At 38.1% G+C, this 27,120-nt stretch overlaps 1 protein-coding gene across 3 annotated transcripts in view; it reads left to right on the forward strand.

The window, feature by feature from the left end:
* The window catches only part of COPG2 (COPI coat complex subunit gamma 2), a 165,799-nt gene that overhangs the window by 58,423 nt on the left and 80,256 nt on the right, over nucleotides 1-27,120 (forward strand). For all 3 annotated transcript variants that reach the window (XM_050782491.1, XM_050782492.1, XM_050782493.1), the window contains exons 8-9: nucleotides 1,137-1,223; nucleotides 2,257-2,414. In XM_050782491.1, coding sequence (XP_050638448.1) covers nucleotides 1,137-1,223; nucleotides 2,257-2,414 — 245 coding nt within the window. The remainder of the gene's footprint in view (nucleotides 1-1,136; nucleotides 1,224-2,256; nucleotides 2,415-27,120) is intronic.

The raw sequence follows: 27,120 nt of genomic DNA on the forward strand, positions 1-27,120 counted from the left end.
AGAAACTGGGCTACACAGCAGGCAGTGAGTGGCAGGCAAGCGAGTATGACGGCCTGAGCTCCGCCTCCTGCCAGATCAGCAGCAGCATTAGATTCTCATAGGAGCTCGAACCCTATTGTGAGCTGCCCATGCAGGGATCTAGGTTGCTGGCCTCATATGAGAATCTAACTAATGCCTGATGATCTGAGGTGGAACAGTTTCATCCAAAAACTATCCCCCTGCCCACTATCCATGGGAAAATTGTCTTCTATAAAACCAATTCCTGGTGCCAAAAAGATTGGAGATTGCTGATCTATAGGATCATTGAGCAATTAAAAACATAACATTTTCATATGTTTGAAAGGTTTTGGAAATCTAAAAGTTATGTTGTACACATAATAAAAGAGGGGTAAGTGTGGGGTATGGGACAGGGAAGAAACCTAGGGCCCTTTTCTTTCATTTAAAATCTTCTTTATGACCTGCCTTTATGACTTCTACTACTTTTCTGTTTGTCCTCTGCTTTTTCTGGTGCCCTTTGTCTACATGTATCCTTCAATCCAAAGTTTCCTGTCCCACTTCTGAATTTCCTCCCAGGAAGTGGTCTTTTTTTAAGTAATATATTTTTCTTTCTGGTTTTCAGCAGAACACAATTTATACATTAAAACCTATCACATTGCATTTGATTAACATCACTTACATAGTGTGAATGTATAAGACATCTAAATACAAGAGTTCCTGATTCTGGAATATAATTGGCTGAGTTTTATAGCAGAGAATAATACACAAGCAGAGAACTTGTGTACTGTCTGTCTTCCAGGGGAGTTTCCCGGAAATAAAGCTTATAATGATGATGTTATTTAAGCACCTTTCTGTTGACTGTCCATCCCCATCCTGTTCTTCCTCTTTCATTACTTCCTTTTACATACCTCTCCCAGCTCACAAACATATACTCACCTTTGTAACAGGTGTGGGAAAAAATACTTCCCGTTTATCAGTTGCTCCAGGAGTAGAGACACAAAATAGACTTATAAGAGCTACATAGTTTTCTTCCTCTTGGGAAATGTCTGTTAGTGATTTTCCAAGAAAACTAACTCATGTTTCTAAGCTTCTAGTGACATGCATTATTTATTCTCATTTTTTTTTTTTTCTGTATTTAGCACATGATGAAGATAAGCTATGATGTGGTTAAGCGCTGGATCAATGAAGCCCAAGAAGCTGCATCAAGTGATAATATTATGGTCCAGGTACTGTCAGTGAATCACATTAGCTTATGTCTCAGGATCAGCATTCTTTAAACCTGTATTGTAGGGGCAGTTTATTGATTCCCTAGATAAACATTAACTAAAGGTAAATTAAGCAGCTACTAGTATATATTCTGAAGTAGGAGTCTCACTAATTATGATTACTGCCATTTGAATACTGCCCTTCAAGTGTTTCGTAGAAGCTCGATGACCCTGTGTAGGGATATTTGGGAAAGATTATAGATTGAGATGCTCATTTCAGTCTTTGAAAAATAATTTGTGTAAAAAGATATTCAGTTCCAAGTTCTGAGGCCTTGATTATAGACGTTAAAAAAATCGTAAGGAGCAGCTTTTACTTTATGAAACTTTGAAACCATTTTGTCAAAAAGAGCTTCTTTTCATATTTATCAGGTTATTCTTTATTAAGAGGAACAAGATTAAATTCTTAACTGGAAATTGTATGTAAAGTACCCCATTTTGTTTGAGAGGGTGTTTAGGCCCTCTTGGTGTTTATAACTTCTAGGGTAGCACATTTAGTTATTAGGAAACAAGAGTAGCCATTTTTCCCTTGGGAAACACTCTCGTTCTGGTGACTCTGATCATGTGGTTTTATACAAAGTGTCAAGATAATGACATTCTTGTAGCATGCTTTAGATTAATCCTTTAATTACTAAGGTGGCCACACATGATGTAAAGCCACTCGTAGAGACAGATAGCACCAGTAAAGCCCTGGGCCTGAGCACGTGTGTACTGAGGATGTGTGAGCCAGTGTTGAGCCTGCTAGAGCCATCTTCAGATTGTATGTCACCTCCTTTATACCTGCCAGTCTGAATTGACAACTTCTGGGGGGTAAATTAGAAACTCTTAATCTTTTTAGTCTTGCCTGTGTTTAGTTCAGTGTGAAAAAGATATTCGTGTACATGTGACCTGGGTATTTAAAAGAAATCTTTAATCTAGTTCCATGTGATTCTATTTTTGTGTAAATATTTTGATGTCTTTCTAATCCATGTGCTGCCTTCTTTTTCGTTTTCTTTAGTACCATGCATTGGGAGTCCTGTATCACCTTAGAAAGAATGATCGACTTGCTGTTTCCAAGATGTTGAATAAGTTTACTAAATCTGGTCTCAAGTCACAGTTTGCTTACTGCATGCTGATCCGAATTGCCAGTCGTTTACTGAAAGAAACTGAGGATGGGTAAGTGTCTTCACCTAAACCTGGGTTATTTTCCATTTGCAAAGTTAATATACCTTAGAGTTTATTTCCTTTATGAATTTTTTTTGGGCAGTGCTGACTTTACAGATGAGTTTGACGTTTTTCAATTTTTTTTAAAAATTATGGAATTTCAAATCACACTTTTTGTTTTTACCTTAATGTATACTCTTGTGTATGTACTTAATTATTAATAGCACATTAACAAACTGATATTGAACAAAAAATATATGCATTGATCCTAAGATATATAGATAATTAAATATGAAAGTTGGAAGGGACATTAAGAATTATCCTATCTATCCCTTTTATTTTTATAAAAGAGAATGTTGAAGTACTGCATGTAGTGATTTGCCCAAGATCATTCCGCAAGTCTGAGGCACATATGTTACCAAAAAAACTTTGAAGGCTAGGGAAGGGCAGGAAAGAGAGATCTTTTGAGGTATAGTAAGCTGGGGATGGATCTAGGGAGCAAAGAAGACCCCTTCCCCAGCCTGAAAGGCTTATGGCTGAACTCCAAAGATTTCTTATGTGGCCTGGGAAACTGAGTTGTAACACAGAGAAAGATCTCTAGAATCTGCCACTACTACTAATGTCCCGCTGAAAGGGGAAGCCTGATTTGTTCCTCAGGTCATTTGTCAATAGCAGATAACTGAATTTAATTAAAGCTGCAGCAAAGTCCTGACCCAGATCAACTATTAGCTACTAAAAATGAAAAAGGACCTGCACTTTTTGTAATGATAAGTATTATTTACATCAGTCTCTACTGCACCTTTATAAGTAGTGTCTAGCAAACAATCAAAAAACACAAAGGCAGGGACATGTAACCCATAAACAAGAGGGAAAAAAGCAGTCAGTAGAAGCTGATTTACAGATGACCCAAATACAGAAATTAGGAGGCAGTGACTTTAGAAATTATTAGGCAGTGACTTTTAAACAACTTTTGTAAAGTGAACACCAAAGGAGTTCTGTAAAGTGAACTTTTTTAACTTTAGTAAGTTATATCTTTTCGATAAAGAGTGGAAAAGATGGACAAAATGTGTAAATGGGTAAGGAATTTAATAGATAAATAGAAACTAGAAAAAAAAAATCTTGAACCAAAAACTGCAATATCAAAAATAAAAATTTATTTGAAGTATAAATTTTTCAAATTTATTTGAAGTACTTGGACACAAGCAGATTGGACACAGTAGAAAAAAAATTGGAGAACTTAAAGACAAGTCAATAGAAATTGTCCAAACTGAAGCATAGGGAGAAAAATAAGAAAAGAAAATAAAAGAATAGAACATCTGAAGCCTAGGGAATATATCAAAAAGTCTAATACTTGTGTAATAAGTCTCAGAAGGAAAGGAAACAGAATGGAGCAGAATAAATCTTTGAAGAGATAATGGATGTATTAGTCCATTTTCATGCTGCTGATAAAGACATACCTGAGACTGGGCAATTTACAAAAGGAAGAAGTTTAATGGACTTACAATTCCACGTGGCTGGGGAAGCCTAACAATCATGGTGGAAGGCAAGGAGGAACAAGTCACATCTTACATGGATGGCAGCAGGCAAAGAGAGAGAGCGCTTGTGCAGGGAAACTCCCATTTTTAAAACCATCAGATCTTATGAGACTTACTATCATGAGAACAGCACAGGAAAGACTTGCCCCCATGATTCAGTTACCTCCCACTGGGTCCCTCCCATAACACGTGGAAATTCAAGATGAGATTTGGGTGGGGACACAGCCAACCCATACCAATGGATGAGAATTTTCCAAAATGAATGAAAGGGGCTGGGTGCGGTGGCTCACAGCTGTAATCCTAGCACTTTGGGAGGCTGAGGCAGGTGGATCACTTGAGCTCAGGAGTTCGAGACAAGCCTGGGCAACATAGTGAAACCCCATCTCTACCAGAAGAAAATACAAAAATTAGCCAGGCATACTGACACAGGCCTGTGGTCCCAGCTACTCAGGAGGCTGAGGTGGGAGGATCAGTTGAGCCTGGGAGGCAGGGAGGCGGAGATTACAGTGACCTGAGATGACACCACTGCACTCCAGCCTGGATGACAGAGTGAGACGCCCATCTCAAAAAATAACAACAAACCCAAAATGAATCCAGGATGGCCAGTGACACTCAAGTAGGATAAATAAAAGCCACACCTAATCATAACCTAGTCATATACATCACAAGTAAAAAGTTGAAAACTAAAAGAGAAAGAATGAAAGAAAAGCTTGAAAGTTGCTTTTTTTAAAAAAGGCACATTAGATTCATTAGATTCAAGGAAACAAAAAATAAGAATGGTTGACTTTTCAGAAAAATAGATACCAGAGGATAATGGACATCTTAAAATTGTTGAAACAAATAACTGTCAATCTAAAGTTCTATACTCTAAAAGTATTCTTCCAAATGAAGGTGAAATTAAAACATTTTCAACCAGGAAAAAACAAAAACCTGAAAAGATTCGTGTCCACATATCTGCATCATGAAGGATGCTAAAAGAAATTTTTCCAGCTAAAAAGAAATGATAGTAGATGGATGCCTGGATCTTCAGGAGGAATGAAGAACAGGAAAAAGGGTAAATATGTAGGTAAATTAAAAGGTAAATATGTAGGTAAATTATAAATATATACAATTTTTACTAAAACCAGCAGCAAATTGTGGGCTTATATATATGTAGAAGTGAAATATATGAAAATAGTAGTATAAAGGGCATGAAGGAGAAAAATGGACATTTGTAAAGTTTTTGTATCATTCATGTAGTAGTATATTATTTGATGATACACTATGATAAGGATGAATATTGTAATCTCTTGATGAATATTGTAACTAACAAAAAATCTTTGTGAAACATATGGATCTTAAATGTCAACAGGGAAGATAAAATGGAGTATTTAAAAATATTCAGTTGAGCTTCCTCCTTCCAATAATGGTGTAGCTTGGCCAGCTTAATCCTCCTTCAAATAATGATTGTCATTAGTACAAAGATATTCCTTCCCCAAACTTCTGGACAGAGTGGTCAAAACAGTTTGAGGTTGGAAGAGTAACTGAAAACTTAGAGTAGAAATCATGGAAAGGAGGGAGCCATAAAGGGAATAAGTCTCAAAATGAATTTTAAACTCTGCAAAAATCACTGGCTGACCACTGAACTACATATATACAGGAGAATACTCTAGGAGACCTGCCGGAAGCAGTAGTTGTAAGATGAAAGAACTGAATGGGGAATCCAGCTGCAACTCACTATGGAGGAAATAAAGTTTGGAGTTTGATCCCAGCCAAGCTTCTTGCTAAAGAAACTCCATAAGTTCTAGAGTCTTTACAGTATATCATTACAATGTTTAACAGATGGTAAAAGTTATCAGTACAAAGAATTTAGAAATGTGACTAGTGGCCAAGAGAAAAAGCAATCAATAGAAACTGACCCTGATGTGATCTAGACATTGGAATTAGCAGACAAAAACTTTGAAGCATCTATTATAAATTTGTCCATGACTTACTTTATTTATTTATTTATTTATTTATTTATTTATTTATTTCAAACAGAGTCTCTCACTCTGTCACGAAGCGTGGAGTGCAGTGGCGTGATCCTGGCTCACTGCAACCTCTGCCTTCCACATTGAGGCAATTCTCTCACCTCAGCCTCCCAAGTAGCTAGGACTACAGGGATGTACCACCACACCTGGCTAATTTTTGTACTTTTTGTAGAGATGGGGTTTTGCTGTGTTGCCCAGGCTGATCTCAAACTCCTGAGCTCAAGCAATCCATCTGCTTCAGCCTCCCAAAGTGCTGGTATTATAGGTGTGCACCACCGCACCCAGCCTTGTCCGTGACTTTAACGGAAAATAGTTATCATGATTGAACAGGGGAAATGGAAACTACAAAAAGAGCTAAGTAGAAATTCTGGAGCTTAAAAGTACTCTGTCAGGATTCAACCAGAGAAATAGAACCTGGAGGATATAAATATGTAGAGATTTATTTATTATGTAATTTGGGGACTAGCTAAGCAAATCTAAAATTCATAGGACAGGCTGTCAGAAAGGGAAGATTGCAGGGAGGCTGGAACTCAGGGGCCCAGGCTGAAGTTGCTCTCCATAGGTGAAATTTATCATTTCACATTTTACTGTAAACAGCAAGATAAAACTGGGTCATATCTTCATTTTTGGAATTTTCTTCAAGTAAATATCCAACTTCATTGTTTACAAGTTCTGCTTCACAAATAACTACAGGGCACAATTTCACTAAGCTGTCTGCCAATACATAACAACAAGGATCTACCTTACTTAAGTTTACATTAATGTGTTTTTCACTTCCTTCTGAGCCCTCACTACAGCATCTTTTAAGTCCAGATTTCTGTAGGCAGTTCATAAGCCCTGACCAGCAGTGTCCTTAAAAACCAGATCTTTCTTTTCTTTTTTCTTTTTTCTTTTCTTTTCCTTTCTTCTTTCTTTCTTTCTTTCTTTTTTTTTTTCTTTCTTTCTTTCTTTCTTTCTTTCTTTCTTTCTTTCTCTCTCTCTTTCTTTCTTTCTTTCCTTTCTTCCTTTCTTTCTTTCCTTTCTTCCTCCTTTCCTTTCCTTTCCTTTTTCCTTTCCTTTCCTTTCCTTTTTCCTTCCCTTTCCTTTCCTTTTTCTTTCCCTTCCCTTCCCTTTTTCCTTTCCTTCCCTTCCCTTCCCTTTTCCTTTCCCCTTTTCCTTCCCGTTTCTTTTCCCCTTTCCCTTCCCTTTCCTTTTCCCTTCCCTTCCCTTCCCTTTTCCCTTCCCTTTCCTTCCCTTTTTCCTTCCCTTTTCCCTTCCCTTCCTTTTTCCCTTCCCTTTTCCCTTCCCTTCCCTTCCCTTTCTTAGATATAGTCTTGCTCTGCTGCCCAGATTGGAGTACAGTGGCACAGTCTCAGCTCACTACAACCTCTGCTTCCTGGGTTCAAGCCATTCGTATGCCTCAGCCTCCTGAATAGCTGGGACTATACACATCCCAGCACTTTGGGATGCTGAGGTGGGTGGATCACTTAAGATCAGATTTCTTATAAGTTTCTTCAAAACTAGGCTTCATCCATCATGCTCCTCAAAAATTCTTCCCAGCTTCCACCCAGTGCCTGATTCCAATCAGTTCTATGATTTGAGGTATTTGTTGCAGTAACACTTCACTTACAGGTGCCAAAATCTGTTAGTTTTTTTTATTGCTGCCATAACTAATTACCATTAAATATAATGGCTTACAACAAGATCCATTTATTATCTCATAGATCTATAGATTAGAAGTCTGATACAGGCCTCATGGGGCTAAAGTGAAGATGTTGGTGGAGTGCTGTTGCTTACTGGAGGCTTTGGGGAAGAATCCACTTCCAGTCTCATTTAAGTCGTTGGCCAAATTCATTTACTTGAGATTGTAGGTTGTAGGTCTCTGTTTCCTTGTTAGCTTTCAGCTGGAGGTTAGTCTGTGCCTCTGGAGGTTGCCTGTATTCCTTCTCATGCTTTCAGTGAGCAACTGAAGGCCTCTGTTGAGTCCCTTGCTTATTGATTCATACGTGTCAGAACCAGTAATGGTGTGTTGAGCTGCACTTTGAATCTCTCTGACTTGCCCTTCTGCCACATTTCTTCTGCCTCCTCTTTCAGCACATCTGTTTTAAAGTGCTCATGTGATTAGATCGCACCTACCTGGGTAATTTAGGTGACAATCTTAATCGTATCAGCACAGTTCCTTTGCCATGTTGTAATGTAACATACTCATCAGTTCTAGGAATGAAGACATAAACATCTTTGGGGAGCCATGCTTCCCCAGCACGTACAATAACTGAATCGGATAATTTGCTGAATGGACTTAACAGCAGATTAGAGATGGCTGATAAGAGAGTCAAAGAGAGTGAATTTGAAGATAGAGCAATAGAAAGTAGCTAATTTGAAGAACAGAGAGAAAACGTATTAAAGAAAGTAAAGAGCCTCAAAGAACTATGGGATAAGATCAAGTGTCCTAACACATATGTAATTGGAATCCAGAAGGAAAGGTGATAGAATGGAGCAAAAAAGATATATGGAGAAATAATGTCAAAATATTTCTCATTATGGGTTTACTCTAGTAGTATAAGGTTGATCTAACAGTAAAACATAGCATAATATACCTCATTTTAAAAATACAAGAGAAGAGTCTTAATGTCTTAATGGGTGCAGAAAAAAGCAGTTGGTACAATTTAATGGCAATTCATGATTGAAATCTCTGCAAACCAGCACTGGAAGGGAACATGATTATTCTGACAACAGTACAAAAAAATTCCACTAAACTTTGTACTTATTGGTGGACTATTAAAAGCTTTCCCCTTGAGAGTGTGAATGAGAGAGATAAAAATGCCTGCTATTTTTATTTTTTAAACAGTATTTTGCTAGAAGGCCTACTTTGTACAGTAAGTGAAGAAAATAAAATATCTAAAAATTTGAAAGGAGGACATAACACTATATGTGGAGACAATATGGCTGTATATTACAGGAAATGCAAAATAATCTGTACATTATCTATTAAAGTTCGTATGTAAATTTACCAGTGTTGCTGGATAAAGGGTCAATATCCAAAGTTGTTTTATTTCTTATTCCAGCAACCCATCAAAAAGATAAAATTTTGAAAAGATGGTATAATTTATAATTATATTGAAATCAAATCCTTGGGAATGTATCTACTAAAATTTGTATATATCTCTACACAGAAAATTATACAATATTATTTAAAGTATGACCTAAGTAAATGAGGTATATACCATTTATGGAATATTCAGTATTGTAAAGATACAATCTTAAATTGACCTATGGATTCCACAAACCCCTAATTACAATCCTAACTGACTTCAAATAAGTCACCAAACAGAAATGCATACATTTGTGTGTTAAAAGACATACAGCTGATCCTTGAACAACATGGGTTTGAACTGTGTAGGTCCACTTACACATGGATTTTCTTCCGCCTCTGCCACCCTTGAGACATCAAGACCCCCTCTTCCACCCCAGCCTACTCAATGTAAGATGATGAGGATGAAGACCTTTATGATGATCCACTTTCACTTAATGAGTAGTTAATATATCTTCCCTTCCTTATGATTTTCTTAATATTTTCTTTTCAGTAGCTTACTTTATTGTGAAAATACAATATATATTACATATAACATAAAACGTGTTAATGACCTATTTTTGTTAACAAGATGATCAATAGTAGGTTATTAGTAGTGATGTTTTGGGGGAGTCAAAAGTTACATGTGAATTTGCAACTACATGGGGGTTGGCACTGTTAATCCCATGTTGTTTGAGGATCACCTGTACAAGATGCCTATAGTACTATTATTCATAATTGTCACACACAAAAAAATTTTTTTTTTTTGAGACTGAGTTTTGCTCCTGTTGCCCAGGCCAGAGTGTAATGGTGCCATCTCGGCTCACTACAACCTCTGCTTCCCAGGTTCAAGTGATTCTCCGGCCTCAGCCTCCCCAGTAGCTGGGATTGCAGGCACACGCCACCACGCCCTGCTAATTTTTTGTATTTTAAGTAGAGACGGGGTGTCACCATGTTGGCCAGGCTGGTTTTGAACTCCTGACCTCAGGTGATCCACCCGCCTCAGCCTCCCAAAGTGCTGCCATTACAGGTGTGAGCCACCATGCCCAAATTGCCGCAAAATGGAAGTAGTCCAAATGTCTGTCAGTGCTAGAATCAAAAAATAAATTGTGGTATATTCATATAGTCAAATAGTATACAATAATGGAAATGAACAATTACTGTTAAATGCAATCACATAGATAAATCTCACCAAGAAGTCATACACAAATGAATACATTTTATATAGTTCCATTTATGTTAATTTTAGACTTAACTAACATAGGTACAACTAACGTATGGTATTGAAAGTTAGTATAGTGATTATCTCTGAGGTAGGAGCACATTAATTTTGTAGTAATTCATTTAACGACTTTCATACTGTCACGTCTAACACCAGATTAAAGGGATAGTAAATATTTATTATATAATTTTTGCAGATCAGGGGTTTGAGAGTGTCTTAGTTGGATGGTTCTTATTTGGGATATAAAAGTTGATAATTCTGAATTGATGTTTAAAAAAAATTTTTTTTTAATTAGTAACAAGCTCTGAAATTCCAGAGGAATTTCATGATAAATTGATAATGGTGATAAATCATTGATAAACATGATAAATAATGGTGTAGAAGGTGGTATTAGTTTATGACCATACCTCCCTAACCAACCCTGATCTCATCTGATCTTGGAAGCTAAGCAAGGTTGGGCCTGGTTAGTACTTGGGTGCGAGGCTATCTGGTAATACCGGATGCTGTAGGCTTTTTTAAAAAAAAGGGAAGTGGTTCGCTGGGTGCAGTGGCTCATGCCTGTAATCCCAGCACTTTGGGAGGCTGAGGCAGGAGGACCACTTGAGGTCAGGAGTTTGAGGCCAGCCTGGCCAACATGGTGAAACCCCTGTCTCTACTAAAAATACAAAACTTACTTGGGTGTGATGGTGCATGCCTTTAGGCCCAGCTATTCCAGAGGCTGAGCAGGAGAACTGCTTGAACCCAGGAGGCAGAGGTTGCAGTCAGCTGAGATTGTGCCACTGCACTCCAACCTGGGCAACAGAGTGATACTCTGTTTCAGAAAAAGTGAAAAAAGGAAAATGATATTAGATGGAAGTAAAAGTATGCTGTGTGTATGTGTTGTCATCTTGTTTAGGAGGAAAATATGGTAATAATATAAAACTTTATTGTAATATTATAAATATAGCTAATATAATATTTAATTATATGAACAATGTAAATTGAATGTAAAGCTTTCAAAAATGGAGTGAGGAAAAGTTGATTGAAAATTGTTAAGGAAAAAATTGATTGAGGTAAAACCTTCAAATAGACAACAGAAAAGAAATCGGATAGAAGTAAGTGTTAATTGTATGTGTTATCTCTTGCTATGTGGTATATTGGACCCAAAATTCACAGCTTATAAGAAATATTTATTATTTCCCAGTTGCTGTGGTCAGGGATCTGAGAAAATCTGTCCAGTTTGGTTCAAGTTCCCTCCTTCGTATGAGTTTATAATCAAGTTGTTGGCCAAGCCTGCAGTCACCTGGGCCTGGAAGATCCACTTAGAATTTTACTCATATAGTTGTTGACAAGCCTCAGTTTCTCCCTGGCTGTTGGCCAGATGCTTTAGTTTTTCACTTTGAGAGCCTTTCTTTCTTTCTCTTCTCTTCTCTTCTCTTCCCTTTTCTTTCTCTCTTTCTTTCTTTCTTTCTCTTTCTTTCTTTCTTTCTTTTTCTTTCTTTCTTCCTTCCTTCCTTCCTTCCTTCCTTCCTTCCTTCCTTCCTTCCTTCCTTCCTTCCTTCCTTCCTTCCTTCCTTCCTTCTTTCCTTCTTTCTTTCTTTCTTTCTTTCTTTCTTTCTTTCTTTCTTTCTTTCTTTCTTTCTTTCTTTCTTTCTTTCTTTCTATTATTATACTTTAAGTTCTGGGGTACATGTGCAGAATGTGTAGAACGTGCAGTTTTGTTACATAGGTATACATGTGCCATAGTGGTTTGCTGCACCCATCAACCTGTCATCTACATTAGGTATTGCTCCTAGTGCTGTCCCTCCCCTAGCTTCCCACCCACCGACAGGCCCTGGTATATGATGTTCCTCTCCCTGTGTCCATGGGTTCTCATTGTTCAACTCCCACTTATGAGTGAGAATGTGTGTGGTGTTTGGTTTTCTGTTCTTGCATTAGTTTGCTGAGAATGATGGTTTCCAGTTTCATCCATGTCCCTGCAAAGGACATGAACTCATCCTTTTTCATGGCTGCATGGTATTCCATGGTGTATATGTGCCACATTTTCTTTAACCAGTCTATCATTGATGGGCATTTGGGTTGGTTCCAAGTCTTTGCTATTGTGAATAGTGCCACAGTAAACATATGTGTGCATGTGTCTTTATGGTAGAATGATTTGGGTATATACCCAGTAATGGGATTGCTTGGTGAAATGGTATTTCTGGTTCTAGATTTTTGAGGAATTGTCACACTGTTTTCCACAATGGTTGAACTAATTCATACTCCCACCAACAGTGTAAAAGCATTCCTGTTTCTCCACATCCTCTCCAGCATCTGTTGTTTCCCGACTTTTTAATGATCGCCATTCTGAGTGGCGTGAGATGGTATCTCATTGTGATTTTGATTTGCATTTGTCTAATGACCAGTGATGATGAGCTTTTTTTCTGCCTGAATGTTCTCACAGCATGGCAGCTGGCTTCTCCCAAAGCGAGGGAATTGAGAGAGAGAGCAAGCCTGATATGGAAGTTGCAGTGTTTTATAACTGAATCTCAAAAGTGACAGGCCATCACCTCTCGTGTATCCTTTGGTCACACAAACTCTGGTATATATAATGTCTACACAAGGATGTGGAATTTTAGAAGTGGATATTTTGGGGGGCCATCTTGGAGGCTGGCTAGAACACAAAATATAACAGTTATCATAATGAATTAATTTATATATTAAAAGAGGCTCAGATTGGGTAAATAAAAGGAAACAAGAGACCTTTATGCCTTTACAAAAGACACTTATAAACAAAATGACAGGAAACATTTAAAATAAATACATAAAAGATATATACTAGCTATATACTCACACACATAAAAAATGCCATGTAACAATATTAATGTAAGCCAGAATAGGAATTTTAGTGTGTAGAGCACTAAAAATGACAAAATGAGCCAGGCGTGGTGGCTCACGCCTGTAATCCTAGAACTTTGGGAGGCAAAGGTGGGTGGATTTCCTGAGTGCAGGGGTTTGAGAGCAGCCTGGGCAACATGGAAAAACTCTGTCTCTACTGAAAATACAAAAAATTAGCCAGGCGCGTGGTGGCATGTGCCTGTAGTCCCAACTACTTGGGAGGCTAAGGCACGAGAATCTCTTGAACCTGGGAGGCGGAGGTTGCAGTGAGCCAAGATTGTGCCACAACACTCCAGCCTGGGCGACAAGAGTCTCTGTCTCAAAAAATAAATAAATAAGTAAAAATGACAAAGTGGAATTTTGTATTTTGACAAAAGTAATGGTCTAAAAAAAATAACAGGAATGAACTTATATACACTTAATATTAACAATATATAGTTTCAAAATATGCAAAGCAAAATCTTAATATAGGAAACTAAGTCCCCTTGATCTCTTCATGGAGACTTCAGCACAACTATCTCAGAAACTGAGAAATCAAGTATAAAAATGTAAGACTGCAACTGATTTGTATGTTACTGATAACAAAATTGACCTCCTATTTAGAACCCTGCATCTGAGAGAGAATATACAGTATTAATTCTTTCTAAAATTTTAAATTGAAAACTGTACTTAGAGAAAACTGCATAAAACATAATAGTTGTGTGACCATTATATACAGTTGCTATGAAATGCCCTTATAATGACCACATGCATTAGGAAGTAGCACATGTCTTTGTACCCCAGAAATGCTTTATGTATCCTCCTTGATCATGATTATTTACCCCCAGAGAAAATTACTATCCTAATTTCATGTCAAATTTTTACCTGGGTATGCATCCCTAAATAGTAAAGTTTAGTTTTGCCTTGTTTTGAACGTTCTGTCAATAGAATCATGTTACATTTTGTGTCTTCTTTTCTTTTTCTAGTGAAAGTATAGAGAATGTACAAACTCAAGAAAGGGGAGTATGGGCATACTCAAGAAAGAGTTCCATACAAGGGGGGTTTGGGGCTGCTACCTTTGTGGGTTGCTTTAACTGGTTAGGGGGTAGAATATTTACGAAAATCTCTAGGAAAGGTGGAGATATCTCTGAACTGTAGTGCCACCCACTCATACCCAATGCGGGTGTTCTTGGAACTGTTATGGCGCCCGTGGGTGTGTGACTCAATATGCTAATGAGCATATAATGAGGTCCTAGGTGAAAACTAGGTCAAATCCAGTGCCATATTGGGTCTGGTTGGTCTTAGCCAGCATGGTTCACATGCTGTTTTTCAGAAACTTACCAGCCCATAGCCTCTAGCATGTGAAACTGCTGCCTGGAGTTTTCTATTCTCAGGTGACCACCCAGTATTATTCCTGTCTCATTTTATCCCTGTCAGAGACTTCCATCCCTTATTCTTAAGGGTTGGTTGATGAGGGAGGAGGACAGTTTTCTATATCTGCTTCCTGCTGATTTAGGGGCGTTGGCCCTGCCTGACACCAGCATGGAAACCTCTGGCTGCCTGCTCTAAGGGTCCCAAGGGTGGGTCATCAGAAGAGTCTGCATCTGAGGCAGGGATTGCTTGGAATCCTTGCATGTTATTGAAAACCCTAAATGCGACATCACATATTTGATTAATAGGCATTTGGGATCCCATAGCTAATTTCTGCGCTTTCCTCCTCATGTTCCTCCTGATGTCAGATGCTGATAGACTAATAAAGTATGTCCTTAGAAAAATTTGGCCAGCATCAATACTGGGGTCAGTGTTAGTATATATTCTTTTAGGACCTTCACAAGCCTCCCCTGGAACACAGCAGGGTTTTCATCTTTTCTTTGAGTTCTTTCCCTTATTTTATCATAGCTCACAGGCTTAGTGGTACATTTTTTTCATTCCTTTCACTAAACAAGTCACCATGTGATTTTTTTTTTTCTTAGATAAGTCTGGCCCTGTTGATAGTTCCAGTTAGGGCCACTGTTAGGCACAGACGTGGCCTCCATAGTATATTGTTTGGGGTCCCAAGCCGACAAGTTGTCAGTATAAGCCTGGACCTGTGCCCAAATACACTGCTTTTCCTCAGGGGTACAACACATGGACAAAGTAATATGAATATGTCCCCAAGTTAACTCAAATGAGAGTGAGAGAGGCCAAAACCCCTCCATAACTTTAGTTAGGTCCTCTGAAAATTGGCCCACCCTCTGTCTGCAGTAGGCTAGATCAGACATCGAAAAAGGTATACGTACCCAGATAGTCCCAGCACCCCCACTGGCCACCTCCCTAAGTGGACATAACTTAGAATGATCAAGAAGGTAGGAAATGTACTGTGGGCAACCCCAGCCGGGCTCTGCTCCTTCTGGAGAGAAGGGTATGAAGGTTGGTAAGGAGATGGACTAGCAGAAGTCTGAGGGTAACTGAGGGTACGTTTCCCAGAAGGGGGATCATGCAGGGTATCTGGTGTCCCGTTTGGTTCCCCTAAAGGGGTGTGAGCATAACGAAGGCAGCAATTCCTGCAAGGTTCAAGATTCTGATAAAGAGCCGTAAAGGCTTGTATTAATACTTATGCTATTTCAGTCCACTTCTGATGTTTACAAAAAAGATTTAATTCCAAGATGGTATTGCATTTTAGGATCCCAGTCTCTAGCCATTGCACCCCATTTTCTAAAAGAGAGTTACCCATAGCCTTGACTTGTTCTCGGCACAACCTGAAAGAGAAAAGAACAGTATAGTTCCCTCACAGAGGGACTAGTTCCAGCATTTACAAAATGCCAGGTGAATGAGCTGGTGGTTCTAACGTGGCTGCCGATGCTCTGGGCTAGGTGGTCATAAAGATGATACTGGTGGGCTGCAGGGGAGTCCCCAAATGCCAGTGGGACCTCATCCCCAGCCAGTGTCCAACTTGACACCACCTCCATTGCCAGGCCAGGGAGACAGTCATCCCTATTCCTTTGGCTGGCTGCCTTGGTGTCCAGGTGTCCCTGGAGCCCTAGTGTTGCCCAGGCATCCATGCCCCCTGGGGCTTTGCTTTCAAGGTTGAGTAGGATAAGTGTGGACTTAATTTGAAAGCAGCGAGCCTGCCAAAATCCATCTGAATATTTATTACCAAGTAAAACTTGGGAGTAGAGATAATTCAGCATAGCCAATTAATAGCGACCTTGAAGGGCCCCCTTAAGAACAATAGGCCTAGAGTTGGCATTCCAGCAGACCTATTTGGCTGTGTCCAGAGTTCACTAAACTTTTGTGTGAAGTATGAGGAAGAAGCATGAGAAGAGAAAACCGCAAAAGCAGGGTTTAAAGAAAGATGGGAAAGGGAAAACAGTTCCCAACCAAGGTCAGTGTCTTAGCGCAACTGGTCCCTTGGGAGAACGGAAGACTTCCCAGGAAAAAGTCATCATGCTCCTTGGCAGCTGTCCAGCACTGGGACATGGGATTTTACCCACCCACTGTCATTAGCCTCTTGTCCAGGAGGACTGTGGCACCTCAGAGCTCAGGTGTAGGTCAGAGCCTTCCCACCTCCGTTTGTCACTGTCAGGGTGAACTGCGTTTTCCAGCGGCTGCGGCGGAGTCAGGCTGTGGGAACAAGGAAGAAAGTAGCAGTAACTCCAGAGAACAAGAAGACTCCAGTTAAGGCCCCAGTGGGTCTTACCAACTGCTGGTGGTTCTAATGTGGTTGATGATGCTCTGGGCTGGATGGCCATAAAGATGATACGGGTAGGCTGGAGGGGGGTCCCCAGATGCTGATGGGACCTCAGCCCCAGCCGGTGTCCAGACTTTTGACACCATCATGAGAAGGAATTCAAGGATGAGTCAGAAAATAGTGAAAATACAGAGATTTTATTCAAAGCAAAAAGTACACACTCAAGAAAAGGGAGTGTGGGCGTACTCAAGAGAATTGCATCTTGTTTTGTTCATTTAGTATTTTCTTGTAAGATTTCACCCTTGTTTTTGCTTATAGCTTTTGTTCACTTAAATTCTATTTTATATTCCCTTGATAATTTCCCAGTTTATTACTTTTGAGATGTAACTCATAAACCATAAAACTCACCTTTTAAACGTATACAGTTAATTTTTAGTATATTCACAAAACTATGTAACCACCAGACATTTTCATCACCTCACAGAGAAAGCCCCCAATCCATTAACAGTCACTCTGCATTCTCCTTTTCCCTCTCCCGCTGGAAAATACAAATCCATTTTTTGTCTTGGATTTGCCTGTTCTGGACATCTCATATAAATGGAATCACATAATATGTGGCCTTTTGTTTCTGGCTTCTTTCATTTAGTATAATGTTTTCAAGATTCATTTATATTGTAGAAGTATCAGTACTTCTCTTTATGGTTGAATAATATTACATTGTATCAATATACCATATTTTATTTATCCATTTATCTATTGAGGGACATTTGGCTCATATCCATTTTTTCCATTTTTTGGCTATTAATGAATAATGCTGCTATAAATGGTCGTGTGATTTTTTATGTGACAATACATTTCAGTTCTTTTGGGTACATACCTAGGAGTAGAACTGCTAGATCATAATATAACTCTGTGTTTAGCTTTTTGAAGGCCTACCAAACTGTTTTTGGGCTGCACCATTTTACATTTTTATCAGCAGTGTTTGAGAGTCCAGTTTCTCCACATCCTCACCAACACTTGTCATTGTCTGTCTTTTTTATTATACCCACCCTAGTAGGTGTAAAGAGGTTGTGTGAATCTAATTGTGGGTTTTGATTTGCATTTCCCTAGTGACCAGTGATGTTGAACATCTTTTCATGTGTTTATTGCCAATCTCCGTATCTTCTTTGGAGAGATGCCTATTTAAAATCTTTGCCCATTTAAAAAATTAGGTTGTCTCATGCACACGTTATGTTTATTGTGGCACTATTCACAATAGCAAAGACTTGGAACCAACTCAAATGTCCATCAATGATAGACTGGATTAAGAAAATGTGGCACGTATATACCATGGAATACTATGCAGCCATAAAAAAGGATGAGTTCATGTCCTGGAAACCATCATTCTCAGCAAACTATCACTAGGACAAAAAAACAAACACCGCATATTCCCACTCGTAGGTAGGAATTGAACACTGAGAACACTTGGACACAGGAAGGGGAACATCACACACTGGGGCCTGTCGTGGGGTGGGGGAAGGGGGAAGGGATAGCATTAGGAGACATATCTAATGTAAATGACGAGTTAATGGGTGCAGCACACCAGCATGGCACATGTATACATATGTAACAAACCTGCACGTTGTGCACATGTGCCCTAGAACTTAAAGTATAATAATTAAAAAAGTGAGGAAAAAAAATTAAAAAATAAAAAATTAGGTTATCTTTTATTGTTGAGTTGTATTCTTTGTATATGTTGGATACTAAACCCTTATCAGATACATAATTTACAAATGTTTCCTCCAATTCTTTGGGTCGTCTTTTCACTTTCTTGATACAGTGTTCTTTCAAACACAGAAATTTTACATTTTGATAAAGTCTAATTTATCTATTTTTTTTTTTGCTTGTGCTTTTGGTATTACACCTAAGAAACCATTGCCTAATTCAAGGTCACAAAGATTTACACCTGTTTTCTTCAAAGAGTTTTGTAGTTTTACATTTTACATTTGGGTCTTTGATCCATTTTGAGATCGTTTTTGTGTATGCCGTGGGATAGGGGTTCAACTTAATTCTTTGCCGTGGCTGTCCAGTTGTCTCAGCACCATTTCATGAAAAACGATTTGTTCTCCATTGAATTGTCTTGGTGTGCTTGTCAAAGAATTGTGATTTTAATTTGCAATTTCCTAATTACTAATGTTTGACAACTTTTTTCTATGTTTACTATCCATTTGGATATCCTTTCTAATGAAATATCTATTTGAGTTTTACCTAGTTTTTAACTCGGTTTTCTGCTTTATTCCCACTGATTTTCTAGGAGTTCTTTATATTTTCTAAACATGAGTCCGACGTTGATTGTATGTGTTGCAAATAGCTTTTCCTGTGCTCTAGCTTGTCTCTTCCCTTTCTTGGTGTCTTTTAATGAACAGAGCTTCGTAAGTGTAAGGTAGTCACATTTATCAGTCTTTTACTTTAGAAATAATGTGTTTGGTGTCTTGCTCAAGAAACATTTTCTTACCTCAAGTTCGCAAGTATATCCTCTGTACTATTTTCCATAAGCATTATAGCTTCAACTTTCATATTTTAGGTTTGTAATTACCTGGAATTGTTTCATTTTGTTTTTCTTTTTTGGATTTGGTATAAGTTAGCAATTTAATTTCTTTCTTTTCCATATGAATACCCAGTCATCTCAGCACCATTTGTTGAAATATGTGTCTTTACCCACTACTGTGCAATATTAGCTTTGTTATAAATCAGGTGTCTTTATATGGATTGGTCTATTTCTGGACTCATATTCACCACTGCTTTTTATTTCCATTTATGTGCCAGCAACACTCCGCCTTATTGTAATAGCTTTCTTTATGTTAGTGTAGATGTACGCTAGAGAAAATCTTCCTCCCTTACTTTTCTGTAAGAGTATTTTCCAGCTCTTGTTTTACATCATTACTTCTCTGTGTGTGTCTATATAATTTCATCAGGGATTACTTAACTTTCCCTTCAGTGAAGTTTACCTCTTCCTAGTGGATTCTCACCAAGGCCATTAATAGCAACCAAGGAGTTCCAACCTGGCCAGTCTTATTTTCCAGATATTTTATTCACTGGGACTTTAGGGCTATTTCCCAATACAGTTAGTGATCAGCCATCCTGATGACTGGGCATGCTGCCAAAATGCCAGAATGAGTCTTTCACCTCTGGTCCTTTGCTTTACAGAAAACTGCAGTAGAAACCTGACCTGATGTCCAATTTTCTGTGACAGTTATTATATAATCAAGCACAAATGGCCAAGCGGAATTCATTCAAAGCCTACTAGAGTAATATTCAGTGGGAAAAACTTATAGAGCCTGGAGTAATACCAGATGCACTTGTCTCCCCATTGCCCATTCTTTCTGTGTTAGTATATAGAAGTCTAATGGCATTTTCATACTGAGACAGGGCTTACATCCTTGGGCTTTATAGTTTTTAAGCTGCATTAAGTACAGAAGCTCCAGCTATTCACTGTTGTGATCAGGTGGGATACAAGAGCAGCATAATGTGGCATAGTTTTGGTGTAAGCCCAATTTTGACAACCTAGCATAAATTTTGAGGGGAAGTAGCCCTTCCCTGGTATAATCAGAGGCTGTGACCCAGATCTTACAGGTATATGACATGGCATGCCAGTAGCAGGAATCTCTGTCACCTTTCACGGTTAAGGAAGTATTTAATATCAGCCCTTCCCTTGGCATGATGAAAAGTCTGGTGTATTTGCTGTATTTTTTTAAAAAGATATCCCTTATCAAATTATGTTATTTTTAATCCTAGTTTATTGATTTTTTTATGATGAATAGATTTTTTTAAATTTTATCATGCTTTTCCTGCCATTATGGAATCATAAGATTTTTCTTCTTTATTATTATAATATTGTTTAATTTTAATCTGTTGATATTATTTTCTAGTTTTGTAGTACCTTGAGAAATTTGGATTCTTACATTCATAAAAATAGGTTATAGATGGGGTAAAGGCTTAAATAAACAGAACCTCAAATTTTCATCTAGTTAAAACTAAACAGAAAAAAACAATATTTTGATAGGAAAAATAATAGAAAATATTGATAGTTTTTGCAACAAAAATTTAACATCTTTTATGATTAAAAAACACATACAGTTAGACAAAAATAGACTGAGAGAAAAATATTTGCTACACATATATTTACTACTCAGGGAGGACTAGTATCCAAATATATAAAGAACTGCTACAAATCAGGAGGAAAGATATCCTGATGGAAAAAATTGAGATTAACAGACAGCTCCAGATGAGGAAATGAACCTGCCACTAAACAAAAAGAAGCACCACCTCACTATTGATTAGAGAAATACAGACTAAAACAAGATGACATGATTTTTTCATCTATCAGGTTGGCAAAATTTTAAATATTTTGTAGTGTCTAATGTTGTCTAGAACATGGGTATTCTCATACCACATTGCTGAGAGTATAAATTGGTAGAAATACTTTGTAAGGTAATTTGGTAGGGTCTATTAAAAAGTAAACATGGCCAGGTGCAGTGGCACACACCTGTAGTTCCAGCTACTGGAGAGGCTGAAGTGGAAGGATTGCATGAGGCCAGGAGTTCAAAACTAGCCTGGTCAACATAGCAAGACCCTGTCTCTAAATTTTTTTTTTTTTTTAAGTTAGCCAGGTGTGGTGGTGAGCACCTATAGTCCCAGCTACTTGGGAGTCTAAGGTGGGGTATCACTGAAGGCCTTCGAGGTTGCAGTGAGCTGTGATCACGCCTGTAAACTGCTACTGCACTCCAGCGTGGGTGACATAGTGAGACCTGACTCTTACAAAAAAGGGGGTAAACCTGTACAGTGTGTGGGATCCAGCAGTTTCTCCCCTGTGTATCTGCTGCAGAGAAGCACTTGTATACTTTCACAAGGAAATGTATACCAAGATTTCAATTCCAGTATTACTTATAATACCAAAATATTGAGAGATGTCTTTAACATCCACTGAATTAACGATTGGACAAAATAGTTGTATTATGGGATGTTATAAAATATTTAATCAGGAATTATTGTTTCATGAAAAAAATGTGAAGTAAATATACAGCCAATGCCATTTCTATAAAAGAAAAAAACTGCACACTGAATATAGTTTCTCCCTGTTTGTATATGTGTGTGGCGGGGGGTAATTATTTTTTTAAAGATCGGTAAAGATAAATAACAAATTCTCATTATAGTGATTGTCTTTAGGGAGCACGGAGGAGAGGACTGCATTGGGGAGGATTGTCAAAGAGGACTGTCCCCATGTTCTAAATTTTAAAAGAGGAATTTAAATTTAAAAATGTAAAGGTGATTATTGTGCAATTAAAATTTTTATTCAAAAGCGAGTATTATGTTTTTATTTGCATTTAATGTTAACAGAATGATTTTTGTAATAACAATATCCAGTTGGATATTGGAAAGCATTTTAGGACTATAGAGAATAGAGCCGTCTGTTACTTTCTTGAATAGTGTTTTCTTTTTTTTCTTTTTTTTTTTTTTGAGATGGAGTCTCACTCTGTCGCCCAGGCTGGAGTGCAGTGGCGCTATCTTGGCCCACTGCAGCCTCTACCTCCCGGGTTCCAGCAATTCTCCTTCCTCAGCCTCCCGGAAAGCTGGGATTACAGGCATGCACCACCATGCCTGGCTAATTTTTGTATTTTCAGTAGAGACGGAGTTTCAATCGTGTTGGTTAGGCTGTCTCAAACTCCTGACCTCAGGCGATCTGCCTGCCTTGGACTCCCAAAGTGCTAGGTTTACACGCATGAGCCACCACGCCCAGCCAAATCGTATTTTTTAATATAGTAGAATTTATGATGGGTTAATATTAAAGTATAGGAATTATATATAATTTATAAACTGTTAAAATGCAAGAGTTTTGTGGTACTGTTAGAGTGTTGGCTAATAACTATGGTTCTAATCAATCATAGTTTGTTGATTGGAATTGAAAGAAGTTACTTTTGGTGCCACTTACAGATAGGAAGGAAAAGATTCATATTTAGGATGCTGTAAATACTTATTTTAAAAAACAATTTTCCATAAGTTAGCCAGGTGTGGTGGCTCACGCCTGTAATCCCAGCACTTTGGGAGGCTGAGGCGGGCAGATCACGAGGTCAGATCGAGACCATCCTGCCTTACATGGTGAAACCCAGTCTCTACTAAAAATACGAAAAATTAGCCGGGTGTGGTGGCAGGCACCTGTAGTCCCAGCTGCTCGGGAGGCTGAGGCAGGAGAATGGCATGAACCCGGGAGGCAGAGCTTGCAGTGAGCCAAGATAGCGCCACTGTACTCCAGCCTGGGTGACACAGTGAGACTCTGTCTCCAAAAAAGGGTTTTTCCCCCATAAGTTGTTGCGGTACAGGTGGTATTTGGTTACATGAATAAGTTCTTTAGTGGTGATTTGTGAGATGTTGGTGCACCCATCACCCGAGCAGTATACACTCCACCATATTTGAAGCCTTTTATCTCTTGCCCCCATCCCACCCTTCCCCCAAGTCCCCAAAGTCCATTGTATCATTCTTATGCCTTTGAGTCCTCATAGCTTAGCTCCTAATTTAAGTGAGAACATACAATGTTTGGTTTTCAATTCCTGAATTACTTCACTTAGAATAATAGTCTCCAGTCTCATCCAGGTCACTGTGAATGCTATTAATTCTATGGTTGAGTAGTATCCCATCATATAAATATACCACAGTTTCCTTACCCACTTGTTGATTGATGGGCATTTGGGTTGGTTCCATGGTTTTGCAATTGCAAATTGTGCTGCTATAAACATGCATGTGAGGCATCTTTTTCATATAATGACATATTTTCCTCTGGATAGATACTGCATAGTGGGATTGCTGGATCAAATGGTAGTTCTACTTTTAGTTCTTTAAGGAATCTCCACATTGTTTTCTATAGTGGTTGTACCAATTTACATTCCCACCAACAGTGTAGCAGTATTCCCTGTTCACTGCATCCATGCCAACATCTACTGTTTTTTAATGTTTTTCATTATGGCCATTCTTGCAGGAGTAAGGTGGTATCACATTGTGATTTTGATTTGCATTTCCCTGATCATTAGTGATGTTGAGCATTTTTTAAATGTTTGTTGTCCATTTGTATATCTTCTTTTGAGAATTGTCTATTCAGTTCCTTAGCCCACTTTTTGATGGAATTGGTTTGTTTTTTTTTTTCTTACTGATTTGTTAGTTTGTTGTAGATTCTGGATATTAGTCCTTTGTCAGATGTATAGATTATGAAGATTTTCTCCCACTCTGCGGGGTTGTCTGTTTACTCTGCTGTTCCTTTTGCCATGCAAAAGCTCTTTAGTTTAGTAAAGTGCCAAGTATTTAATCTCTGTTTTTATTGCATTTGCTTTTAGGTTCTTGGGCATTAAATCCTTGCCTAAGCCAGTGTGTAGAAGGGTTTTTGCAATGTTATCTTCTAGAATTTTTATAGTTTCAGGTCTTAGATTTAAGTCCTTATCCATCTTGAGTTGATTTTTGTATAAGGTGAGAGATAAGGATCCAGTTTTATTCTCCTACATGTGGCTAGCCAGTTATCCCAGCAACATTAGTTGAAATGGGTGTCCTTTCTCAACTTTGTATTTTTGTTTGCTTTGTCAAAGATCAGTTGACTGTAAGTATTTGAGTGTATTTCTGGGTTCTGTATTCTGTTCCATTGGTCTATGCACCTGTTTTTATACCAGTACCATGCTGTTTGGTGACTGTGACCTTATAGTATAATTTGAAATCAGGTAATGTGATGCCTCCGGATTTGTTCTTTTTGCTTAGTCTTGCTTTGGCTATGGGCTCTTTTTTGGTTCCATATGAATTTTAGAATTGTTTTTTCTAGTTCTGTGAAGAATGATGGTGGTATTTTGATGGTTTTGATGGGGATTGCATTGAATTTGTAGATTGCTTTTGACAATATGGTCATTTTCACAGTATTGATTCTACCCATCCATGAGCATGGGATGTGTTTCCATTTGTTTGTGTCATGTGTGATTTCTTTCAGCAGTGTTTTGTAGTTTTCCATGTAGAGGTCTTTCAACTCCTTGGTTAGATATATCCCTAAGTATTTTATTTTCTTTGAAGCTATTGTAAAAGGGGTTGAGTTCTTGATTTGATTCTCTGCTTGGTTGCTATTGGTGTATAGAAGAGCTACTAATTTGTGAACATTAATCTTGCATTCGGAAACTTTGCTGAATTATCAGTTCTATGAGATTTCTGGAGGAGTCTTTAGGGTTTTCAAGGTAAATTATCATATTGTCAGCAAACAGTGACAGTTTGACTTCGTCTTTATCAATTTGGATGCCCTTTAATTCTTGGGCATCCTTGTCTGATTGCTCTGGCTACAACTTCTATGTTGAGGAGGCGTGGTGAGAGTGGGCATCGTTGTCTTGTTCCAGTTCTCAGAGGGAATGCTTTCAGCTTTTCTCCGTTCAGTATTATGTTGACTGTGGGTTTGTTGTAGATGGCTTTTGTTACATTGAGGTATGTCCCTTGTATACCAATTTTGCTGAGAGTTTTAATCATAAACGGATGATGGATTTTGTCAAATGCTTTTTCTGCATCTACTGTGATGATCATGTAATTTTTGTTTTAAATTCTGTTTATGTGGTGTATCACATTTATTGACTTGTGTATGTTAAACCATCCCTGCATCCCTGGTATGAAACCCACTTGATCATGGTGGATTATCCTTTTGATATATTGTTGGATTCGGTTAGCTAGTATTTTGTTAAGGATTGTAGCATGTGTGTTCATTAAGGATATCAGTCTGTAGTTTTCTTTTTTTGTTATATCCTTTCCTGGTTTTGGTATTAGGGCAATGCTGGCTTCATAGAATGAATTTGGGAGGGTTCCTTCTTTCTCTGTCTTGTGGAATAGTTTCAAAAGGATTAGGACCAATTCTTCTTTGAATGTCTGGTAGAATTCTTCTGTGAATCCGTCTGGTCCTGGACATTTTTTTTTTTTTTTTTTTCGATGGAGTCTCACTCTGTTGCCAGGCTGGAGTGCAGTGGTGCAATCTTGGCTCTCGGCAACCTCCGCCTCCCGGGGGTTCAAGTGATTCCCCTGCCTCAGCCTCCCAAGTAGCTGGGACTACAGGTGTGTGCTACCACACCTGGCTAATTTTTTGTATTTTAGTAGAGACGAGGCTTCACCATGTTGGCCAGGATGGTCTTGATCTCCTGAACTCATGATCTGCCCGCCTCAGTTTCCCAAAATGCTGGGATTACAGGCATGAGCCACTGTGCCGGACCTGGACTTTTTTTTTGTTGGTAATTTTTAAATTACCATTTCAGTCTTGCTGCTTGTTATTGGTCTATTCAGGGGATCTAATTCCTCCTGATTTAAGCTAGGAGAGTTATATTTTTCCAGGAATTTATTCATCTCTTCTAAGTTTTCTAGTTTATGTGTGTAAAGGTGTTCATTGTAACCTTGAATGATCATTTGTATTTCAGTGGTGTCAGTTGTAATATCTTCTGTTTTCTTAATGAGGTTATTTGGATTTTCTCTCTTCTTTTCTTGGTTAATCATGCTAATGGTCTGTCAATTTTATTTATCTTTTCAAAGAACCAGCTTTTTGTTTTTACTTACCTTTGGTGTTTTTTGTTTGTTTGTTTATTTGTTTGTTTCAATTTCATTTAGTTCTGCTCTGATCTTAGTTATTTCCTTTCTTCTGCTAGGTTTGGGTTTGGTTTGTTCTTGTTTTTCTAGATCCTTGAGGTGTATCCTTAGAATGTCAGTTTGTGCTCTTTCAGTCTTTTTGATATAGGCACTTGAACTTTTTGAGCTTTTGAACTTTTGAGCTTTTGATGTAGGGCTATGAACTTTCCTCTTAGCATTGCCTTTGCTGTATTCCAGAGGTTCTGATAGGTTGTGTCATTGTTTTTCAGTTCGAAGAATTCTTTGATTTCCATCTTGATTTTGTTTTTGACCCAGTGCTTATTCCGGAGCAGGTTATTTAATTTCCATGTATTTGCATGGTTTTGAAGGTTCCTTCTGGAGTTGACTTCCAGTTTTATTTCACTGTGGTCTCAGAAAGTTCTTGATATAATATCAATTTTCTTAAATTGATTGAGGCTCGTTTTATGGCCTTGTCATATGGCCTGTCTTGGAGAAAGTTCCATACGCTGTTGAATAGAATGTGTATTCTGAGGTTGTTGGATGATATATTCTGTATATTTGTTAAGTCCATTTGTTCCAAGGTATAGTTTAAATCCATTATTTCTTTGTTAACTTTCTGTCTTGATGACCTGTCTAGTGCTGTCAGTGGAGTATTGAAGTCCTCCAGTGTTATATTGTGTTGCCATCTATCTCATTTCTTAGGTCTAGTAATAATTGTTTTATAAATTTGAGAGCTCCAGTATTAGGTGGCTATATGTTTAGGATTGTGGTATTTTCCTGTTGGAC

The sequence above is a fragment of the Macaca thibetana genome, chromosome 3, assembly GCF_024542745.1.
Source record: "Macaca thibetana thibetana isolate TM-01 chromosome 3, ASM2454274v1, whole genome shotgun sequence".
Taxonomy (NCBI): domain Eukaryota; kingdom Metazoa; phylum Chordata; class Mammalia; order Primates; family Cercopithecidae; genus Macaca; species Macaca thibetana.